This window comes from Mycena indigotica, assembly GCF_014461135.1.
Source record: "Mycena indigotica strain 171206Taipei chromosome Unknown Mind.scaff0011, whole genome shotgun sequence".
Lineage (NCBI taxonomy): Eukaryota > Fungi > Basidiomycota > Agaricomycetes > Agaricales > Mycenaceae > Mycena > Mycena indigotica.
Window position 1 is genome coordinate 698,960 of NW_023503010.1, and position 20,965 is coordinate 719,924.

Here is a 20,965-nt window from a genome sequence, read left to right on the forward strand (position 1 = left end):
CTCGATGAGCATGTTGGTATCACATCGCTCGAAAACTGACCGCTGCGTGCGATATACCGCTGACCACATTTTGACGACGTCGGGCTTCATGTAATACTCGGCCATGTACTCGACGAATCCACGAGGGCCAATGAGCTTGATTTGAGTCCACATTGCATCAAACTGGCTCTGGTCGGTGACGCGGATCCATCGCTGCAGCAGGTTCCACAAGTCTGGATGTAAGTCGGCGTTGAGGTGCTTCTTCCATGCACGCAGAACATGCCACCAGCAGAGTAAGACAAATGCAGTCTTGAAAACTTCGATTTGATGCGTTGACTTCTGCCCAGTCAAAGTCTGTCATGAGGTATCGCGGTATGGTTGCGTTGCGTTGAAGATGCAGCTTGAGGAAGTACTCGATCGTAACCTGAGTGCCGTCCGAGTGTAGCATCCAAGCAACTGGTATTCCTTGAGCAACTCAGCATCCGACACCATTACGAAGATAGAAGCGGTGTACTGACCATGGGCCCACTTATCGCGGACGACCAGTGTCGTAAGTAGGAGGTTCTCGTAAATCGTGATATTGTGCGTTGCATCGATGCAAAGGATGCCTTCGCCATGCTTGAGTACATTTCTCTTTGCCAAGGCGTCTGAATTGCCAGGAAGAAGAGGTCACTTGCCAGACCCGAGTTTGGCGGCGGTGGGTCGCATTTCGCTTTGAAGCCAAGAATGCAGTCGACTTCACGCAGGTTATCCACCCAGATACGTGTTGACCGTCCATCATCGCGGTGCATACGAATCTTCTCAGCTTCAAGTGATTTCTCAATCCGGCGGATGTCGGGCTTCGACAAGGGTGTTGCGGACTGGAGCAGTGTTGCTGGGTGCGATGGCAGCTTTGAGGTTCTTGATGCTAGGTTCAGGAAGACCATGAAGGTTGGAAAGCTGCGTAAAGTGAGATAAACTTGATGAACAGAAGGTTAACGCACTATTGACGTCGCTGCTGCTCCCCGAAGAAGTCCAGCGATATGTTCCCGCGTAGTCCGTGAAATACGAGTGAACTTGAGGTTATCGTCGCCTAGAACGTGGTTGTGTTGAGAGTGGTATGTGGCAAGGACGATGGGGCTGCCAGGGTACGTCTTGACGAGCAGTCGACAAGGACAGTTGGTTCGCTTGTTTTGTATCTTGCGTCGGCGTAGCGGAAGCAGCTTGACATACTTCTTGAGGCCGCCAGTGCCAGCGCGAGCAAACATAGCGATGTCGAGTCCCATTCTCGCGGTTCTCGTTTCTTCTTGGCTTGTACTCTTTCACCTTCCGCAGCTCACACCCCTTCTCCTCCTCCTCTCGAACCAACCACGACTCAAATTCTTGAATACTGCTCCATCGAAGGTCGAAATTCTTGTTGGCGAGGTGGTAGGCCAGTGTTCCCTGCAGTGGTGGAGGAGTATGAGGGCTTTCGAAGACGCGGAATGAGATTTCGGCTGGGCGGGGCTGAGGTGTGGCAGCGGTCGCAGCCTTGGGAAGGTCGAGGCGGAAGGAGAACATGGTAGCAGGGTGCAAGGAGACGGGGTGCGACCGTCATCGTCGTCGAGCCCCTGGCGGTTAGGGTGAGCGGAAGGTCAAGACTGCCGGCCGACGGCGCCTTCTCTGCCGTTTCCCACATCTCCATTTTGGGATGTGACATGGCGGCGGAAGTGCGATTTTGGTTGGAGGAACGCACATGTGGGAAGCACGTGACCAAGAACAACATGTCGAGCCGTTGCCGAGCCCAACCCAATACCAGGGGACTGGGGGGGAGTGCTAGGAGGTTATGTAGAAGTAGCGCCTGGCCCGCAAGGGATGTACGATTGTCCCCTCTGCAGCCAGGAACGGGGGGTGAGGAGGAGCAGGAGAGGCCAGGGTGTCTAATCACCCCTTTGCGGGCCCGTGTATATAATGTGCAATAGCGTACCATGTACTCTATCACTTAGATTGTCTGAAGAACTATCTTTCTCTATGCAAGGAGGTGCCAACGACTCATCGGGCCCGCACCCTCCCATTGCCCCATACCAGGGGAACCTGAGGTTTGAGGCCAGAGAGCAAGTAGGAAGTGACTAGGACAAGGAGTGAACATAAGAGACAAGAGCCTGGGCTGTCAGGGTGAAACACTATGGAAGGAATTTTGGGCAGCTAAGGCTTCCAGTCGACCACAGGAGAGATGAGAGCAGAGTTGAGACAACACTGGGAGATAGAGACCAGCAATGTTAATTTCTAGACTAAAGTATGAGATAATACATCAAAGTGTAAGAAGAAGCAAAAAGGAAATAAAGTAGAACAAGGTAAGCAGAAGATTAGAACAAGGATGACACAGGGTGCAATGACACCGGCGGCTGGCAGATGACAGTCTCAATGACAGTTTGTAAGACGGACCACATAGCAGACCCAACGGCGGTCCCAATGGGAGCCAAGTTTTCTTTGTTCTTTCTTTGTTTACATATCATTCAATAATAATTCAGCGCCGCAACAAGTTATAGCAGTGTGACAGCACTACAGGGCTAGGCACTCTGATTCACAGGCGACATTTTGCTATCATCATTATCTGTGGCGCCTGCGCCTGCGGCTCGTCGTGGTTGGTGGCCACCAACTGAGGATGATGCCGTCCGAGCCACGTCGATACGGGTTGCTGAAGCTGGGCAGCGAGCGCTCGAGCACTGAGCAACGCCAACCTGATGAACCTGGTCCTGACTGACACCATCACAACACATGTGGGCCCGGTTCCTCCCCCGAGACCCCCGAATCTTGTGCTATGCCTTCAGGGCCAGAAGTCTTACCTCAGCAGGGCCACATATATAAGGTGTGATAGTATACACCATACTCCATTGCTTAGATCACCTATTATACTACCTCACCCTATGCAAGGAGGCATCACCAAGTTGACACCGACTCATTGGGCCTTGTCGACATGACCTGACCCTGACACTGACACCTACTTAAATTGGCCCTTTTGGTTTGATTTGAACCTGCCCACCGTACTTGTGGGCCTGACAATTCATCTATTCTGTTCCAGGCACTTGTTTCTCAAGAGGAGTCTTGCACAGCCCAACCTGAACCCTGACAGTCAGGGTCAAGGTCAGTATCAGGCTTCAGGTCAGGCCGTGCAAGGTCTTCTCCTATGAGTGCGTGCCCGGAACAGAACAGACAAATCGTCGGGCCCGCAAGCAGGGTAGATCGAAACCAAAAGGGCCTGCTCTTGGCCTCTCCTGCTCCTCCTATATCCCTGTCTCTGGCTGCAAAGATGATTGCACATCCCTTGTAGGCCAGACACTGCTCCTAACATCCTAGCACTCCTTCCTGTTCCTCCGTGCTGCAAGTTGGGCTTAGCGTCAGGCCCAACACATCTTTCCTGGTCATGTGCTTCCTATATGTGCATTTCCCTCTACTGGGGTGTCTGTTCCTGTCATCACATCCTGTGTGTTATGGGCCCTTGGTAGACTGATACTAGTGCCTGAGAGAACAGGCCAGGTCTTATCTGTGACACTAACCCTACTTAACCCTGACCCTACTGGGTAAGGTTGACCAGGTTAACACTCATATCATATTTGATACAATTCAAAAAGTTCAAATCATCATTGTTATATAATACAATTAGTATTTATGAGCCTTCTTGTGTTCCATCCTGGTCCTCTTCATTGTCCACATTTTACTCTTCCCTAGACAGCATGAGTGGGGGGTTGAAGTGGCAGGGTTTCATGTTAGAATGCACAAAGGAACTGAGAGAGGTATATACTTACCTCATTCGTCATATGCATATCTATGTATACAAGATGAGGGTAGAGTACAAGTCAGGTAGGGCTTGTCATGATCAGAGTCAGGGGCAGGATATACAAATCAGGGTCAGGGTTAGTATACCCTGATCCTGACCCTGAGACCCTGACCCATGCTCTACCTCACCAACTTCTGAACCTGGCCAAACATGGACCCTTTCAAGATCAACTAGAAAGGGGCAATAGGCAGTTGTAATTTAACAATTGACTATCTGAATCTCATTTTTATAATTGTTTTTTTGAAAAATCAAGTCACTTATGTGACTTAACATATCATAATTAGTGAACTGTATTGATCATACTCTAGATTTTGAGAGATATGCTACATATACTATATCTGGCACAAGATAATATAGCAAAACATATAAATTATTGTTCTAAACATGTTTTCTGCTTCCATATCTGTGACCTGTAGGTCAACCTAGACCTGGTTGGACCTATACCCAGAAGGGGCAGGGTTTGTTAAGGTCAGGGTCTGCCTTTCAAGACTCAGACCCAGCAGCCCTTTATCTGTAACAGTCAGGGTCTGGGTCAGGGTCAGGGTCTGGGTCAGAGTCAGAGTCAGAGCTATACCTGTGCTCCATCCTACAAGTGGTAAGACCCTACAAGTGGTAAGCAGTAAACGGGAAGAGGGATTTAGTGCTAATACTATTTGAGCCAGGCTAGCCCTAAAGTAACAAAGTTGATATTTTGTGAGTATTTCACCTTCTGTGAGTCAATGATTATAAATTTTGAATAAGTTTGAACTGAATACTTACTCAATCAATGAAGCTCTACTACCATATACAATATGGAGTCATTTGGTTGACTTTGAATTTTGAAGTTAATTCAATAAACCTTGACTTGTAGTGAAAGTCTGTGGTTTTGTAATCAACCATATCAGGGTTGAAATCAAGTTTGTAGAACTTTGAAATACCTTTCTGACTATATCTAACTTTTAATGAACAGTCTAGAAACCATTAAGTAATTGGGTTAACAATCTAATAGTCAAAATATATTTTTTAATAAAGTCTGTGATTTTGTATGCAATGAACTTTATGTTGAATACCAGTTTGTAGGCCTATTGAATACCTTCCTGCTCATATATAACATGTTGAGAACGGATAAGAACTCATTGAGATATGGCCCTACCACTGTTTTGAAAACTCAGGGTTGGGTCAGTAATTTGCATTTTCTGACTCAACCATTGACTTTGAAACATAAGTCTAAACTGAATAGTAACATGTATTAAGGGTTCCTACAATCTGGTAACATTTATTAGAAAGTTTGTGTAAAGTCATTACAAAGTTGTTATCCTATTGACACTAATTATGTGTTTGAATATGTAACTGGAGACTGAACTTGTAGGGTCTACCCGGAGGTCAGACCCTTGGGGTTGACTTGAGGGTTAACTTGAGGGTTGACCCTCAAGTCACTGATATACATACAATATCTCTTACAATTTCTCCAATGTATATACTGACAGTTTTAATCACAATTTCTGACATGAATAAATTTGAGATTTCAACAATGATTTCATTGTACTGTAAACCTACAGTTTCAGCAGTGGAGAAATGCAAATAGAAACAAAGAGAATCTATGTGCATTTCTCCACTGCTGATTTCCTTTGTATCATCCATGCTGAAACTGTCAGTGAAATCCTTTATTTCACTGACAGTTTCGCCACATTTGATGCGCGTGATATCATGACCAAATATATGCATGCAGATATGAACCATTTCAGGCACAGTTTCAGTGCCATAGATACTTTTCACTTCAGACTTGCTAAAACTAGTATATATTTGACCAAAATCAATCTCAGTTTCCAAAAAGTATATTCTGGGCAAATCTACACAGGTTGATTTGGTTCTAGATTCTACCAGAATCTAGAACAGTTTCTACTTCAAGGGATATTTTACTAAATCCGGTGTGCTTCCTGAGGGGGGCACCAGACTTCCTGGCACGTGCCGTTCGACGCATTACTCTAGCTGACAGTAATCCATCCTTGGGGAAGATAGCGTTGAAAAATTGGGGCTCTCGGAAATAATAAAGGGGCTTCATTGCTGCACAGGCCTCCACGGCCTCGCGTTATGCGACGACTACGATGTCCTATCAAAGTTGCCATCCGTCCTGCAGACCATGCGTCTCCGTCGGCTTGCATGCTCTGTATGCGGCCTCCTCGATGCTACGGGAAACATTCCACCTGAAACGCTCGCAATCACCGCCTTCTCGGCGCTGACCCATCTCGACATGTGCGACACGACCTTCACTGTCGCTGCGCCCGACCGGACCGTCCTCCAGTTCATCACGCGCCTTCCCGCACTTACCCATCTCTCGTTCAACACTACAAGCCTCCACTGGGACATGCCTCGCCACCTCCTTACGGACTGCTTGAAGCTCGAGGTTCTTGTCTACCTTGTGGCCTCCTATTCGCCGCCCACGGCAGCGATCCCCCTCACAGACCCACGCTTCGTCATCGCAAGTTTTGTCGAGTGGAACGAATGTCTTTTTGATCGTTGCGACGGCCTGTGCTACTGGGATGCAGCCGAGAACTTCGTGAAGCAGAAACGACAGGGTTTAATTCCGAGTACCGAATTTTGGACTAGCGATTAAGCACCGGCGCTGGTGTAAAGTTTGATGGTCGGAACTAGCATTGCAATTGCTGGGCCCACGGCGTTCTAAGTGAATTGATGGTTTGGTTCACTGGGTGGTTGTTTTACCTGCTGGGGACGGGTTGGGCCCAGGGGACTTCAGTTGCCAGTGGGAGAACCGTAGAAGACTCCGGGATCGATGGTCGGTATTCGCGCATAAAGACCAGCGCAACGAGAAGATGAACCGACGGTGCTTTTAGAATTCCAATCGCTTCAAGCTTACGTGCCAGCGGGTACAAGTAGAGCGACACTGAGTACTATACTTAAGTAGAGCCAAGAATCTGAATAGTCGTGGTCTCGTTTTTTTCCCCTTGATCGCAAAATAAGTAATTGATGTGACGATGTGTCACATATGTGACACAAGTCTAGTGGCGCTCTTACCTTCTGCCCAACCTGCAGACTTTTTTATCTACAATGCGCTGGGGATACCCTACAACTTCCCGGGACTCGATGTCTCGTGTGTATTCTCATCCCCATCTTACTGTTTATCGTCTAATAACTCCCAGAACAACGCATAACTGGAAGGCCATGAACTGTATGTATCGCTCATCCAAACCTCACTGATGGTATGCTGTCAACATCCCTTCTCCTCTTCGTTGATTTCAATCCACCCTAGTTAATCCCCCTTGGCCATCTGCCGACTGGGCAGGTAAAGGCTCTGTCTGGGAAGCATGGCGTCGAACATGCCCACCGACTTCTCCAGCCCGCCGACTCTATTCTTCGCTTGGATCTGGTTCGGCGGGTACAGCTGGAGCCCGTGACCGTCTTGCTGAGGGCTATTACGCATGGCAAGCTCGTTTGCTTTGGTGGAGGAGGAGGAGGATCTTCGCGTTCGTCTTCTGTGTCTCTTTTTGCCATCCTGCGTTTGCTAAGCTGCATTATAGCGAAAAGGGAGATGGGGACAGCCAGCGGCACCGGCACTGGAAGCGAATTCTCGTTCGCTCGGGAAACGGGTTCTCGGACTGTCGACTTTTGCAAGAACCCTGGTCAACGATATGAACAGAGTATGATCATTTCCCAATTCTGATGTTTCAATGCTTACTGTGTGCTGCAGGCCACTTTTTCTCGGATTGGCGCACTTATCCGTTATTGGTGCCCATCTTCTCGCCTGGTCGTGCTCAAGGCTTCACCGACATCAGGATACCGAGTCATTACTACTATGGTGGTACTAGAAGGTGTGTTTATCCTGCTGGAAGCCCTTTGTTTTCGTTTTCATGCTCGCCAGATACACATATGCTTGGGACCCAATCAATTTAGAGCAGCGGGTTACGGATCCAATGGAGGTACCTTGGGAGAAAAAACGAGATGCTGTCTGGTGGCGCGGGGCGAGCACTGGTGGAGGAAGCAGTCCATCTGGTTTTGGTCATGGGTACCAGCGTCATCGGTATGTCTTGCCATTTGTCGTTTTCGCATATTGACATTTTGCAAGTTTTCTGCGGATGTCCTCCGTTGGACATGTACCCACCACTGGTGCAGATGGTGATAGGACGACGGCAGTGACTTTTGAAGTCAGTGACAAATCGGCAGTCGAGAACGAAAAGCTTGAATCATCATCATTATCCGCGTCGGCGTCTACTTCTGGTGCTCCAACTTCTTCATCTGTCGATAAGGGTTTCCGGACCTCTCGCGTTCCACTCGCTCGCTTGAATAAAGAGGTCATGGATGTCGCATTCGTCAAGGAAGTCGTCCGTATTGCTCCGGAGCATCGTGTTGGGGATAGCGTCGAGCTTGGAGTCAGTTGGGGCTATAAGTGCGTTCGTTCTTGGCCTTCTTTTTGGCTTTATTAACCTCTGTCTTGCCAGATATCTGCTCGATTTAGATGGCATGGGCTACAGTGGGCGGTTTATGGCATTTCTCGCCAGCGACAGCGTGCCGCTCAAAAACACTATCTATGACGAGTTCTTCAGTGGATGGATAGAGCCTTGGTTGGTTTCTAACTGCCTGTTACTTGTGTCTTTTTTGCTAACCTGGCTGCAGGGTTCATTATATCCCCCTCCCGATGTCCTATTCGGAGGTGTACAACATTGTGTCGTACTTTTTCGGGACCAGCTCCCTCTGTCCTTGATGCCGCTGGGTTGGCGAAAACACCATATTATGGAGCTCCACCTTCCGGTGACTGGGAAGATGAGGAGGACGAGGAGATCGAGCCTGGCGACAAGCAACGACGGCAGTACGAGGTCCAGAGGCAGATGAGCGTGGTCGACCCCGGAAGGAGTGTCGCTACTGGGGAGGGCGACAGACGGGCACGAAGGATTGCGAGAGCTGGGAAGCAGTGGAAAGCGACAATGGGGAGGAAGATCGACATGGAAGGTGAGTCTACAGGTTCTTTTGTCTTCTTGTCGGTTGTTGATGACGAGACAGTATATGTGTATCGACTGGCCATCGAGTATGCTCGATTGTGGGCAGATGACCGAGACCTCATGAGCTATACTGGGCCATGAAGGGCTTTCTTGTCCGGATAGAGGTTTATCTGTTGCGATATGGATACGGTCGTCGCTGCCGCTTGTTGTGCCTCACAACCATGACCACATAATCAACAGCCTTTTGTCCCTGTCTTCTCCTCGTACTCACACTGCCTTCACCTGCACCCACACCCATGCAATCACCGATGACACCCGTCATCCACTTGATCCACTCTTTCGGTCCTCGTCATCCTTCTTTTTGGAACCAAAGCTGCTTTCATGTACACATACACATTGCATTCGACACATAACCTAGAAAATTACATTACATAGAATGCATAGGACGCTTGTTGTGCCTCACAACTTTTGTCCACATTGTCTCCTTGTACTCACACCGCCTTCAAGTTCACACCCCCGTAATCACCATTATCTACTTTTTCGGCCATCGTCCTTTTTTCCTTTTGTAACCCAAGCACGCTTTCATTTACACATACGCATCGCATTTGATATGTACATAATTACTATAGTATGTTGTTCACTTGAATCATTCGACACATAACACATAGATTACATAGGGCCTAGTTGACCTGGACCAGTAGTGGATACTTTACGCAATGCACTACTAAGGCTCAACTCGCACTGCCTTACATCCGAATATGGCAATTGTCGAGGGTGACGCGTCCCTTATAAGGCTGTTGACCATGGCCCACACAAGCACTGACTCTTGGACCCGCTTTCAAGACTACGACTACAACCTGGCTGAAGATAAACACCTATATCCAATGAAGAGCTTCTACGACATTCTCGCGCAGGCAGAGATGCCTGGCTTCAAGAAATTAGCGCCATCCATTCTTCAGAAGGAGTACGAGACCATTGGGCTGCTCCAATCCCACTCACAGGCTGATGAGCAATGGCGCCGCATCGGGGCGCTCACTTACGCCATCTCCCCGTTGAGGAAGCTACCCCCTGGACTCCTCATGGTCATCTTTCTGTGCGCCGTCAGTCGCGCTGATTTGGGCTCGGGCAAGTCGGAGACGAGTGCTGATGCTAAGATCGAATGGTACGCACTGCAGGAGTTCGGGAATAAATGACGCCCCTTTCGATCAATTATACACTTAAAATCCATGCACCAAAAAAAGAAATTTTTTATGCCTCTATTTGCACCCAAAAAAGATTGTTTCAAATTTGCCTGCTTATATAAGAAATAGATGCTATAAACAGACTCAGTTTTGTCACCCACTTTGAGGGCAGATCAAACACCCTTTTCTAGACCAGCTTTGCATCGAAATGGGGACCAAAAAATATGGTCCAGGGCCCTGATATATATCATATAAGTGAATATACATGAATATTTTTGGTCCTTGTTTTGATACAAAAGTTGGTCTAGAAAAGGCTGTTTGATCTGCCCCCAAACCAGTTGACAAAACTGAGTCTGTTTATAGCATCTCTTTTTCATATAAGTGTAAGGGCAACCCTGGAGACTCCGACGAAAGCCTAGCAGGGGAGGATCCAAAGCGTGAATAAGAGCTACGGGAAATACACGGAGGGACCGACCTAGCAGGGGAGGATCCAAAGAGAAGAAACTCTAAGGGTCCGCCTGCTAGGGCGCCAACTATATACTGGTCGTCCGTAACTGCCGACGTAGAGCGCAGAAGGCCTGAGCGGCGTCGCAGGCTCTGTCCCAAGGTGATCGTTGGGAGGGTCTTGACGGATCGGTGATTGTGCGGGCGAAGGAGGCTGTGGACGATGGTCGGGGTGGGTCGGAGCGTCCGAGGGGGCGCCGGTCGGATGCGCCTCGGATGCGTTCGGAGGGTCCGAAGGAGGCCGAAGCGGGGGTTCCCCTGACATCACCCCCCCCTTTGAATGCGGCGTCCCGACGCATAATACGGAAGGGCAGCGAGTCGAAGGTTGCTGAGGCGATGTGCCGTGGTTTACCCGGGTATCTCCGATAGAAGTCCGCAATCTTGTCTGGCGCAAAGACACGGTCGAACCGAACCCACGAGTCGTGTGAAGCATCGTAGCCTTTCCACCTGACGAAATAGTTAAGACGCTTATACCTTATCCTGGCATCCAAGATTTCCTCGACTTCCCATTCGGGAACTCCGTCCTCTAGTTCGGGGGGCGGTTCGTCGTAGCCGGGTCGTCCATCGAAGGGGTCGTCCTGAGCGGGCTCGAGCTTAACAACGGGGAAGACGGGGTGGAGCTTGGAGTAACGCGGGGGGAGGTCTAGCTTGTAGGCACCTTTGCTAACCTCTGCGAGCACCTTGAACGGTCCAAGGCGCTTGTGGGAGAACTTCTCGGAGGGCCGAGTCGTTCTAATGTCAGAGGCGTCCAACCAAACCTTATCACCAACTTGAATATTCGGAGCGTCCGAACGTTTCCGATCGTAGTACCGTTTATACTCGTCTTTGGCTTTAACGAGCGCGGCCTTTGCCTCGGAGACGCCGTTTGCTATCCGATCGCGAAACTCGTTCACCGACTCCAACTCTGAGCGGGCGCCTGGCTCGAAACCCATTCGGGGGAGCCGACCAGTGTCAGTCATAAAGGGTACCTGTTGAGTGGAGGAGTGAACGTGGTTGTTATAGGCGAACTCAGCGGCAGGGATAAGCTCGTCCCAGTCGTCTTGTTGGTAGTTGGTGAAGATCCGGATGTACTGCTCGAGCTCTTGGTTAACGCTCGGTTTGTCCGTCGGTTTTGCGGGTGGTAAGCCGTGGAGGTAGCCGGTTTGACGCCAATTAAGCGCCAGAGTTTCGCGTGAAGTCAGCGATGAACTGCGAGCCACGGTCCGAAATGTACTTCTCGGGGTTCCGTGGTGCCTCCAGACATTCCGATAGTACAAGCGGGCAGCTCCGACCGCGTCTATTGTCGTATGGCACTCAGTGAAGTGGGCGCGCTTTCCGAGGGCGTCGACCACTACCATAACCGCGTCATACCCATGGGCCTCGGGCAGCTCGACAATGAAGTCTACAGTGACAGTGTGCCAACGTTCGGGCGGGACTTCGGTCGGATGGAGCTCTCCATGCGGAAGCCTTCGGAGGGCCTTCGTGCGGCAGCATAAGTCGCAGGTCGCGACGTAGCGTCCGATATGGCGAGACATCTGTGGCCACCAGTAGTTGGCGAAACCAACTCTAAGGTCTTGAACCGCCCGGGCGTGTCCGGCGACTCGCGTATCGTGGCAGAGCTCGATGATGCGCCTCCTTAGGTCCTTGTCTTTAGGGACTACAACCTTGCCGCGGAAGTACAGGAGGTCGCCGGAGACGGCCCACTCGTCCGAACGTGATGAGCGGGGGCCCCGAACTTGACCTCGGACCTTCAAGAGTTGCCGGGCCGCAAGCGCGACGGGCTCCTCTAGGTCAGGCTCACCGGATAGCGCTTCCTTGATGTCGCGGACAAGTTCGGAGCCAGGCCCAGAGACGGTGACAGCCTCAAGCGCGCGAACGTGGAACAGTTCGGGGCGTAAGAGGGTGACATCCGAGTTGTCGTCGGAGATACCGTGGTCGGGCCGGGCGAGAGAGCATCGGGACGGCCCATTTGGCGACCTGGGACGTGGTGCAGCGTAAAGTCAAACCTGGAAAGGTACAACGACCATCGGGCTTGCCGACGGTTAAGGTGCTGTGCCTTTCGGAAATACTCCAAATTCTTATGGTCAGTCCAGATCTCGACCGGATGCGCGGCGCCCTCGAGGAAATGCCGATACTCCTCGAGTGGCGGATGATCGATCGAGCATCTCCTTGTCGTGAATCTCGTAGTTGCGCTGGACATCATTTAAGCTTTTGGAATAGAACGCTACAGGGTGCCACTTCCCGTCCGGGGCGGATTGTTGTGAAAGAACCGCCCCCGTCGCATAATCTGAGCTGTCTGCTTCAAGTCGGAAAGGCCGGGAGTCGTCCGGGATCGCTAAGACGGGCTCTGAGACGACCGCGTCTTTGATAGCTTGAAAGGCGGCGGCTTCGGCGTCTCCCCAGGCCCATTTCTGGTCTTTCTTGGTGAGCGCGAAGAGGGGTTGCGCTAGGGCCGAGAAATCCCGAATGAACCTGCGGTAGAAATTAGCAAACCCCAGAAACTGCTGGACGTCCTTCTTGTTCTCGGGCGGAGGCCATGCGGAGACTCCGGCAACCTTAACGGGATCCATTTCGACGTGGTTGTGAGAGATGATAACCCCCAGGTACTCGATTGACGATTTCGAAGTCGCACTTCTCCTTGCGAAGGTACAGCTTGTGCATTCGGAGTCGCCGAAGGACTTCGCGGACGATCTCGCGGTGCTTACGGAGGTCCGAATGCGCGATAAGGATATCGTCGAGGTAGATCATGACGTCTCCTGAGAGAATGAGATCCTGGAAAATGTCATTCATCATCGTTTGGAAAGTCGCGGGGAGTTCGTCAGGCCAAAATACATCACCAAAGGTTCGAACAACCCTCGGTTGGTCCGAAGGCCGCCTTCCACTCGTCTCCTTCTTTAATCCGGACGTTATTAAAGCCCCAGCGAACGCCGAGTTTGGTGAAGTAACGGGCGCCCTTAAGCCTGTTGATAAGGTCATTAATCAACGGGAGGGGGTACCGGTTCTTAATCGTCATTGCGTTGAGGGCGCGGCAGTCCTGGACAAACTGAAGTCCTCCGTCCTTTTTCTTAACGAAGAAGACGGGGGAAGCCATCGGAGATTTCGAAGGGCGGATACGGCCTGTGGCAAGTCCCTCCTCGATGAACTCGTCAAGTTCGCGCTGTTCAAGGGGGAGATCGGATACACCTTGCAATTAGCGGGCTTCGCCGGGAACGAGTTCGATAGCGTGGTCCCAAGCCCTCCGCTCTGGTAACGTGTCGAAGGACTCCTTGTCAAAGACGTCTTGGAACTCCTTGGCCCAGTCCGGAATCTCCGAAGGCGGGGGGCCGAGTTACGGGCGAAGGCCTCTGCAAGGCGTTGGGACACGGTGCTCCCAGCGCGAATCTCCTCGATTGGGCGAAAGGAGGTGTAGAAGATGCGGTCGCCGTCTTCAAGATGCTCGTCGTCGTCAAGGTCTGGTGAGTGCTCCGGAGGGTCCGAAGGAGCTCCGAGTTCGTCGTCGGCATCGTCTGGGCCAGCGATATCGATAGCGCAAACGGTGGGGAAGGCGCCCGCAAGCAAGCGCGATTTAAGGAGTCGGAGGCGGCGAACCTCAGCGCTCGGTCCGTTCCTCGTCGCGGCAGGTGGAGCAGCTCCGGGGGCAGCGGCTCATTTTCACCTCCTTTGTTTCCCAGTTGATCTCGGGGTTATGCTTTTTGAGCCAGGAGTACCCGAGTATCAAGTCCTGTTTCCGAGGTGGGTTACAGCCAGCTGAACGCGTTCGGAATGTCCGTTGTATCGTAGGACCAGGTCCGCGATTTGGCGAATAGACCCAGCATCATTGGGGGTGCCGTCGACATTGTAGACCGGTATGGGTACTGAGAGATTTCGGACTGGCACGTTGTTTCGGTTGACGTATTCTGTGTCGATAAAGTCCAAGTGGCTCCGCAGTCGACCAGACCTGAGAGGGAGAGCTTGAGCGCGTTCGCAGTGGACTCAAGCTCAAGAGGAAGGTGGAGCGAGTTAACCCCAGGGGCGGCAGAGATGGTATAGCTGCCAGGTAGCTTTTTCTCCCAGGCAAGTCGGGCGAATCCACGGGGGCTTCGGAGGGGGCAGGGGGTGCGTCTTTCGTTTCAGGCTCGTTGTAAGGCAAGGGAGTTGATTCATCATACAAACAAGTGAAACGATTTATGGACGCGAACGAGGGCACACCAGTCACTCGTCGCGGGGGACAAAATCCTCTGCCGGAGCCTCCGAATGCGCCTCTGCTAAGGCCGCGGTGTCGGACAACCGCGCAAGTAGCTCTCCCAGCATCTCATCGCCAAGTTGCTGGATCACCTCGTCGAGGATGTCCATATGGCGAACATCGGCGGGGAGCGGACAGTCCCGAGCCAAGTGATTGGGGTCGCCGCATCTGAAGCAGGCTCGACGAGGGGCGCCCCGAGCCCTAGTACGATCCAACTCCATAGGGACGGGAGCCGGAGGTACCGGGACGGGGGCGCGGGCCGCGGGCCGCGGGCGGCGCAGGTGCGGCCACCGGGCGGATGGGGAACGGAGTTGCCGAACGAGTGATGGGGAAGGCGCCGCGCGGAGCTCCCGAAGCGGTCCGCGGGGTAGCCGTTCCCTTAATGAGCTTCGCTCGCACCAGGGCTTCATATTGTCGGAAAGCCCGAGTGCGCCAGCCCAGATAGTCACGGAGGTCTGGGGGTCGTTCAAGACGTGATGCCGTTGTTGATCAGGGGGTCAAGTCCGTGGCGGTACTTGGTTACCTTAACCAACGCGTCTTGAAGCCAGCGAGGTCCATCAAGTCCTCGAAGTCGTCGGTGTATCCGTAGACATCCCGCGTTCCCATGTGATAACCCGCTTTCCAACTTAGCGAGCGCGAGGTCCTGTTCGTTCTCCTCAACGAACCGAAGGCGAAACTCGGAGAGGAACTGGCTCCACCGAGGGAAGGGGAAGGGGTTTTTGCTCCCATGACGCTCTGCCCATTGCTGAGCAGGTCCCTCCGCCATATAGGACATGGCGTAGCGGACGGCCTTTTTCTTCGCTCGGCTCTCCGTTGACCACGAAGGCCTCCGGGGCAAGCCGAGCGTAAGTCTTGACCGCGTATAGGAAGGCGCGGCCGCGTTTGCGATCCCCGTTAAACGCAAACGGAGGGTTTGGTCGTAAGACCAGTTTTGAGGCGACAGTAATATCACCAAATAACGCATCCACGTCGGGGGCATTCGGAGATGCCGAAGGTGGTTCGGGAGCTGCCGAAGGTGGTGCGGCAGCGGAAGCCTGGGAAGCAAGGTGGGTGAGGATATTGGTGAGGTTGTCTAGTTTCGCCTCAAGTGCGTCCATCATGCGCGTCAGCGTCGGAGCAGCTCCGGTGGACATAGCGGGCGTAAAGACGACAAGAGCAGAGGAGGAGGGGTCAAGTGGCAGGGGCGGTGACGGGGGGGTACGGACTCGTACTCCGAGCCTGAATCAGCGCCAAACCTGGCAATCTTGACCGGTTAATCCCGTAGAGAGTTTCTTCTGCTGTAAGGGCAACCCTGGAGACTCCGACGAAAGCCTAGCAGGGGAGGATCCAAAGCGTGAATAAGAGCTACGGGAAATACACGGAGGGACCGACCTAGCAGGGGAGGATCCAAAGAGAAGAAACTCTAAGGGTCCGCCTGCTAGGGCGCCAACTATATACTGGTCGTCCGTAACTGCCGACGTAGAGCGCAGAAGGCCTGAGCGGCGTCGCAGGCTCTGTCCCAAGGTGATCGTTGGGAGGGTCTTGACGGATCGGTGATTGTGCGGGCGAAGGAGGCCGTGGACGATGGTCGGGGTGCGTCGGAGCGTCCGAGGGGGCGCCGGTCGGATGCGCCTCGGATGCGTTCGGAGGGTCCGAAGGAGGCCGAAGCGGGGGTTCCCCTGACAATAAGCAGGCAAATTTAGAACAATTTTTTTTGGGTGCAAATAGAGGTATAAAAAAATGTATTTTTTTTGGTACATTGATTTCAGGTGTATAATCGATTGAAACGGGCACTGTTTATTCCCAAACTCCCACAGTGTAGGGTGCTGTGAGTTGAACATGTTTCGAAACAGTTTCGAAACCGGTTTCGAAACACGTGTAAGTTTTGAAATCGGCCGGGGGTCGACCCGGTTTCGAAACCGACACGTGACTCTGGGGACCGGCCCATGGCTTGCACCACCCCATCGGCAACGGATGCCATGGCCTCGCCGGCCAACTGAGGCCGTCGCCGAGCCGTCGCTGACTTCCGCGGAGTTCCTGTCGCCAAGCTCAGTTGGCCTGGATCCGGACCGACTGGAACCATCGCCGGCTACGAGCGCCGGGTGGTCCGGCCCCGGTAAGCGGCCGGTTTTGAAACTGTTTCGAAATGGGGGGGTGTTTCGAAACTGTTTCGAAACAGCTGTGAGTAATTCCTCAGGAATTACTCACAGCACCCTACCACAGTGATGGAGTGTCAGAAGCCATTCACATCTCGGCGGTCTGTGTATACTGGCAGCACTTGGCACTTCATATGCCATAATTGTGGACGAAAAATATCTCTATGCCTTTGTCCAGCCAAGACTTCGACCTTGAGCTGTTTCAAGCCTTTATGGAACACTCTTCTCCATTGCCTATCGAATCTTGTTGAATGTGCTGCGGCGACAGGGCCTCATAGATCTGCGACAGCTGACATGGGGTGACAAGGACATAATAGTTCGAGAAGCCCTGAAGGTGATGGACCAATGGAAGCAGGTTGTCATGCAGGTTAATTCCAACCTGGCCAATATTATCACCCGTCTGGCAAGAACAGTGCTACAAACTGAGATTTCAACAGTCCCAAACCTTATCCAGCTCACATATATGTCTCACAAGACTTTGACAGAAGATAACGAGGAGCCAGAGCCATGGCTGCTTTTCTGTGATGCACCACTACTGCAACATGTCCATCTGGAGTTAATGCATGAACTTTGTCAAATTCAACTGCCATGGACACAACTGACACACTTGGAGTTTGAACAGATGAGGACAAATATGGCCTTAGACCTCGGTCTTCTGGACATCATTATCTAATACACTTCCCTTCAATTCCTTAGGTTGGACATAATTTGTTGGTCAGCAAGTCTCTTTGAAAACATGCCGGGAGATGATGCTCGTATTTCACTGATGAACATGAAGGAGCTGTAGCTATGCTTCCAGCATCAAGAGAATGACAGGTCAACAGCAGAACCATTTTTTGCTCAGTTCATGTTCCCAGCACTTAGAACAGCCTTTATCTCTCGTACACCAAATCGGAGTCACAGGCAGCCTCTAGATCATATAGATCTAGGAGTTGAATTGAAAAGTTTCTTCAGGGAGTGCTCTTCCCAGGAGGAGTTGCATCTCTTTAACTGCCATCTCAATAACAATCTGCTGCAAGAAACCATTGAGAAAGTGCTTCCAACACTTGTGGAGTTGGACCTCATTTACTGTTCGACTATCACAAATGCATTTTTTCTAGTATCTTAAAGTCACAGATGCAGAAAGCATTAGCCTTTTTCACTGCTTTGATTGATATGCAATACTGTACTATTTCACTTAATTTGAATGGCAAAAATGCCATGACATCTCATACGAAAATTTTAATTTGTATGATTTCCTTATTGAAAATTACCCTTTTGGGACACAAAATTTTGTAGACAATAAGTGCACCTTATTTAAACCCAAATATTTGTTGAAAAAATAGTTTCATAATATTATTATCCCGATTTGTCATATATAATTGCGAATTTTCCCTCATTTTTGCTATACTGGATATACTTTGGTGCTGTTCCTGATTTTTTATATATATCTGGTGGCATATCTGGTTTATTATTTTGCTGCAAATCATTGCTACAGAACTGTCAGCTGATATTGGCTTTGAGTTAAGTCCAATCCGATAACTTAATGTATGCCCCAATTTGTTACAAATTAAGTCTATTTGTCAGGGGAACCCCCGCTTCGGCCTCCTTCGGACCCTCCGAACGCGTCCCAGGCGCATCCGACCGGCGCCCCCTCGGACGCTCCGACCCACCCCGACCATCGTCCACGGCCTCCTTCGCCCGCACAATCACCAATCCGTCAAGACCCTCCCAACGATCACCTTGGGACAGAGCCTGCGACGCCGCTCAGGCCTTCTGCGCTCTACGTCGGCAGTTACGGACGACCAGTATATAGTTGGCGCCCTAGCAGGCGGACCCTCAGAGTTTCTTCTCTTTGGATCCTCCCCTGCTAGGTCGGTCCCTCCGTGTATTTCCGTAGCTTTTATTCACGCTTTGGATCCTCCCCTGCTAGGCTTTCATCGGAGTCTCCAGGGTTGCCCTTACACTATTTTCCTAAAGTTTTATTTGTTATCTTTCCAAATTATTAGAAGGTATTTTTTTGTCCACCATTTATCATAACTAAATCCTACGTTGGAGCCCATTTTGGGGAGAAATGCCGGTGTGACTAACCTGTTTGCTGTAATGTGCTGTGACCTAACTGTTTGGAAATCCCTGTGCCCTGATATAAATCTTGAACCCTTTTGTATATTATATTTGTTCTTATCTGTAATAACAACTTAATATGCTTGATATAGGAACAATGAAAAACACTTCACACCGGATTGGGCAAAACATATTACATTGCTGAAATGGTGATGAGTGCGGAGGGTGGACAGCAAATGGGCTCCCTCACACGGCAAATTGAAAAATTTCTTTCCCAGTAAAAAACATGAATTAATTTTACACATTTTCATATGCATTTCTCAGTGAAAGAAATACCCAATTTTAATTGCATGGAAACAGATCTGAAAACAATGACTTTTTGCTTGCATTTCAAACAGAAAGAAAGCTAACCTTTCCCTGGTCATGAAAGACCATTTAAAAGATGGGCTTTTGATGCTTCTCTCTGTTTATATAAAAAGCTCACCTTTGTGTAAAAACAAAAAGATCACTTGAAATTGCCTCTTTCTGTGTTCCTTTTTAAGCTGCACAAAGAACTGATTTCAATGATGCAGAAAGATGCACAGAAAGATGTTCTTTCTCTTTCTCTTTTGTTGTAATACAAATCATCTTTACGATATCTTTTCACGGTGCTTCTTGCTAGCCTTCACTGGCCAACTGGCAACCTCTGATTTGGTGTTGTTTGTGACAGTGTTAAGTGCCGTGTCGACCAAAGGGACGGAGACGGAGACGGAGTCGGAGTCGAAGTCGGAAACAGAATCGAAGTCGTAGAGCACTTGGGGCGGAACACCACAGAAGGATGTTTGGGTGACCGGGGCTTCCAGTTGACCAAGACAAGACAAGAGGAGAAGAGCGGAGTCGAGACGACGCTGGGAGATAGAGACCAGCAATGTTAATTTACAAACTGAAGTACTAGTATGTAGTAATACATCAAAGTATTTATAGTATGAGAAGTAACGGAAACGGAATAAGGGATAACAAGGTAAGTAACGAGATTAGAACAAAGTCAAGTAAAGTAGAAGAGGAGTTGCATACGAGGAACAAGGCATAGATGATTGCATAGATCATAAGTCGGGGTAATTGGAAACGCTCAGTAAATCTTCATTGCGTAAAAACCAATTACCGGAGACGGATATCGGAGACGGATGCCGGAGTCGGCATGGATATAACAGACAGCCAAGCACAATTAAATACTAAGTGGAGCAGTATTTTGCTGTTATCCTGAGACTACATGCATGCAATCTCATGATCCAAGTTGATATAGTGACATATAATGGTCCGCTATAATCTCACCTTCTTGGATTATACCACAAGTGTTAGGGCTAGTCAATCCTTGGAGGCCTTAGGTGTCATATAACACAGGATGGAGATCTCCTAGAGGGGCAGGGGCACCACTTCCCGGGAGGTAGACCATACCCCTACTAGGAGATATACTTAGATTCTTGAGACTCACAAAGGTCATACCATGGTGAGCTCATCATTTTTGGCATAGATAACACTGATAATGGTACTGTGAGAGATCCAGATTCGCTATGAGGTTGATTCAAGTGCTAGACAGGCTTATTTGAAAGTCTATACCATCCTACATTCAAGTCTTGAATCATACTTGAAATTATTTTCTGACCAGTTGTAATAGCAAAGGCACTCTCTTTTGCTCTATGGGTACCTACCCTCTCTTCAGGTACCTTCAGTGGCACATGCCAGAACCACAACTGATTATGGTACAGGGTCCTAGTGGACATCCAAATATCCTTATACACCCACCTCAATGTCCAGTACTCAGTCTAGACAACCTACTATTCATGTAAACTAGTCCTAGCAGTGAAACAATCATCTGAATCTAGAAAGAATGGGGAGAGATATTGCACAATCAATAGGTCTGATACACAATCATTACATAGTATATATATATATATACTGATGATGTTGTATCAAGGATATCAATCTTACTATTCAGATATACTTCAAAGTACTTCAATCAGCTATGGGGAGGACCCATATCTATGATGAACATCTATGAGATTAGAATGCCACTTGGATCATGTTTATCCATGAATTCCTTAGCAAGATATCAAAGGATCATTGTGTCTGATCAAAATTGAAACATGAAAACAGAAGAAAAGCAGTATAATATCCTGATGTCACCATATACAACTATGATCACATTGGGGCATCTT

The 20,965-nt window shown here is 50.0% G+C and overlaps 1 protein-coding gene across 1 annotated transcript; it reads left to right on the forward strand.

The window, feature by feature from the left end:
- Positions 1–6,969: 6,969 nt before the first annotated feature.
- On the forward strand, positions 6,970–8,847 carry MIND_01159000 (CAP10 domain-containing protein; the record flags this gene model as incomplete). The annotated part of the gene is made up of 10 exons (XM_037368113.1): positions 6,970–6,972; positions 7,023–7,236; positions 7,291–7,410; positions 7,461–7,581; positions 7,632–7,790; positions 7,836–8,156; positions 8,209–8,335; positions 8,384–8,420; positions 8,456–8,716; positions 8,768–8,847. The coding sequence occupies 10 exons, from the start codon at positions 6,970–6,972 to the stop codon at positions 8,845–8,847; spliced, it is 1,443 nt and encodes a 480-aa protein (XP_037215039.1).
- Positions 8,848–20,965: the final 12,118 nt, after the last annotated feature.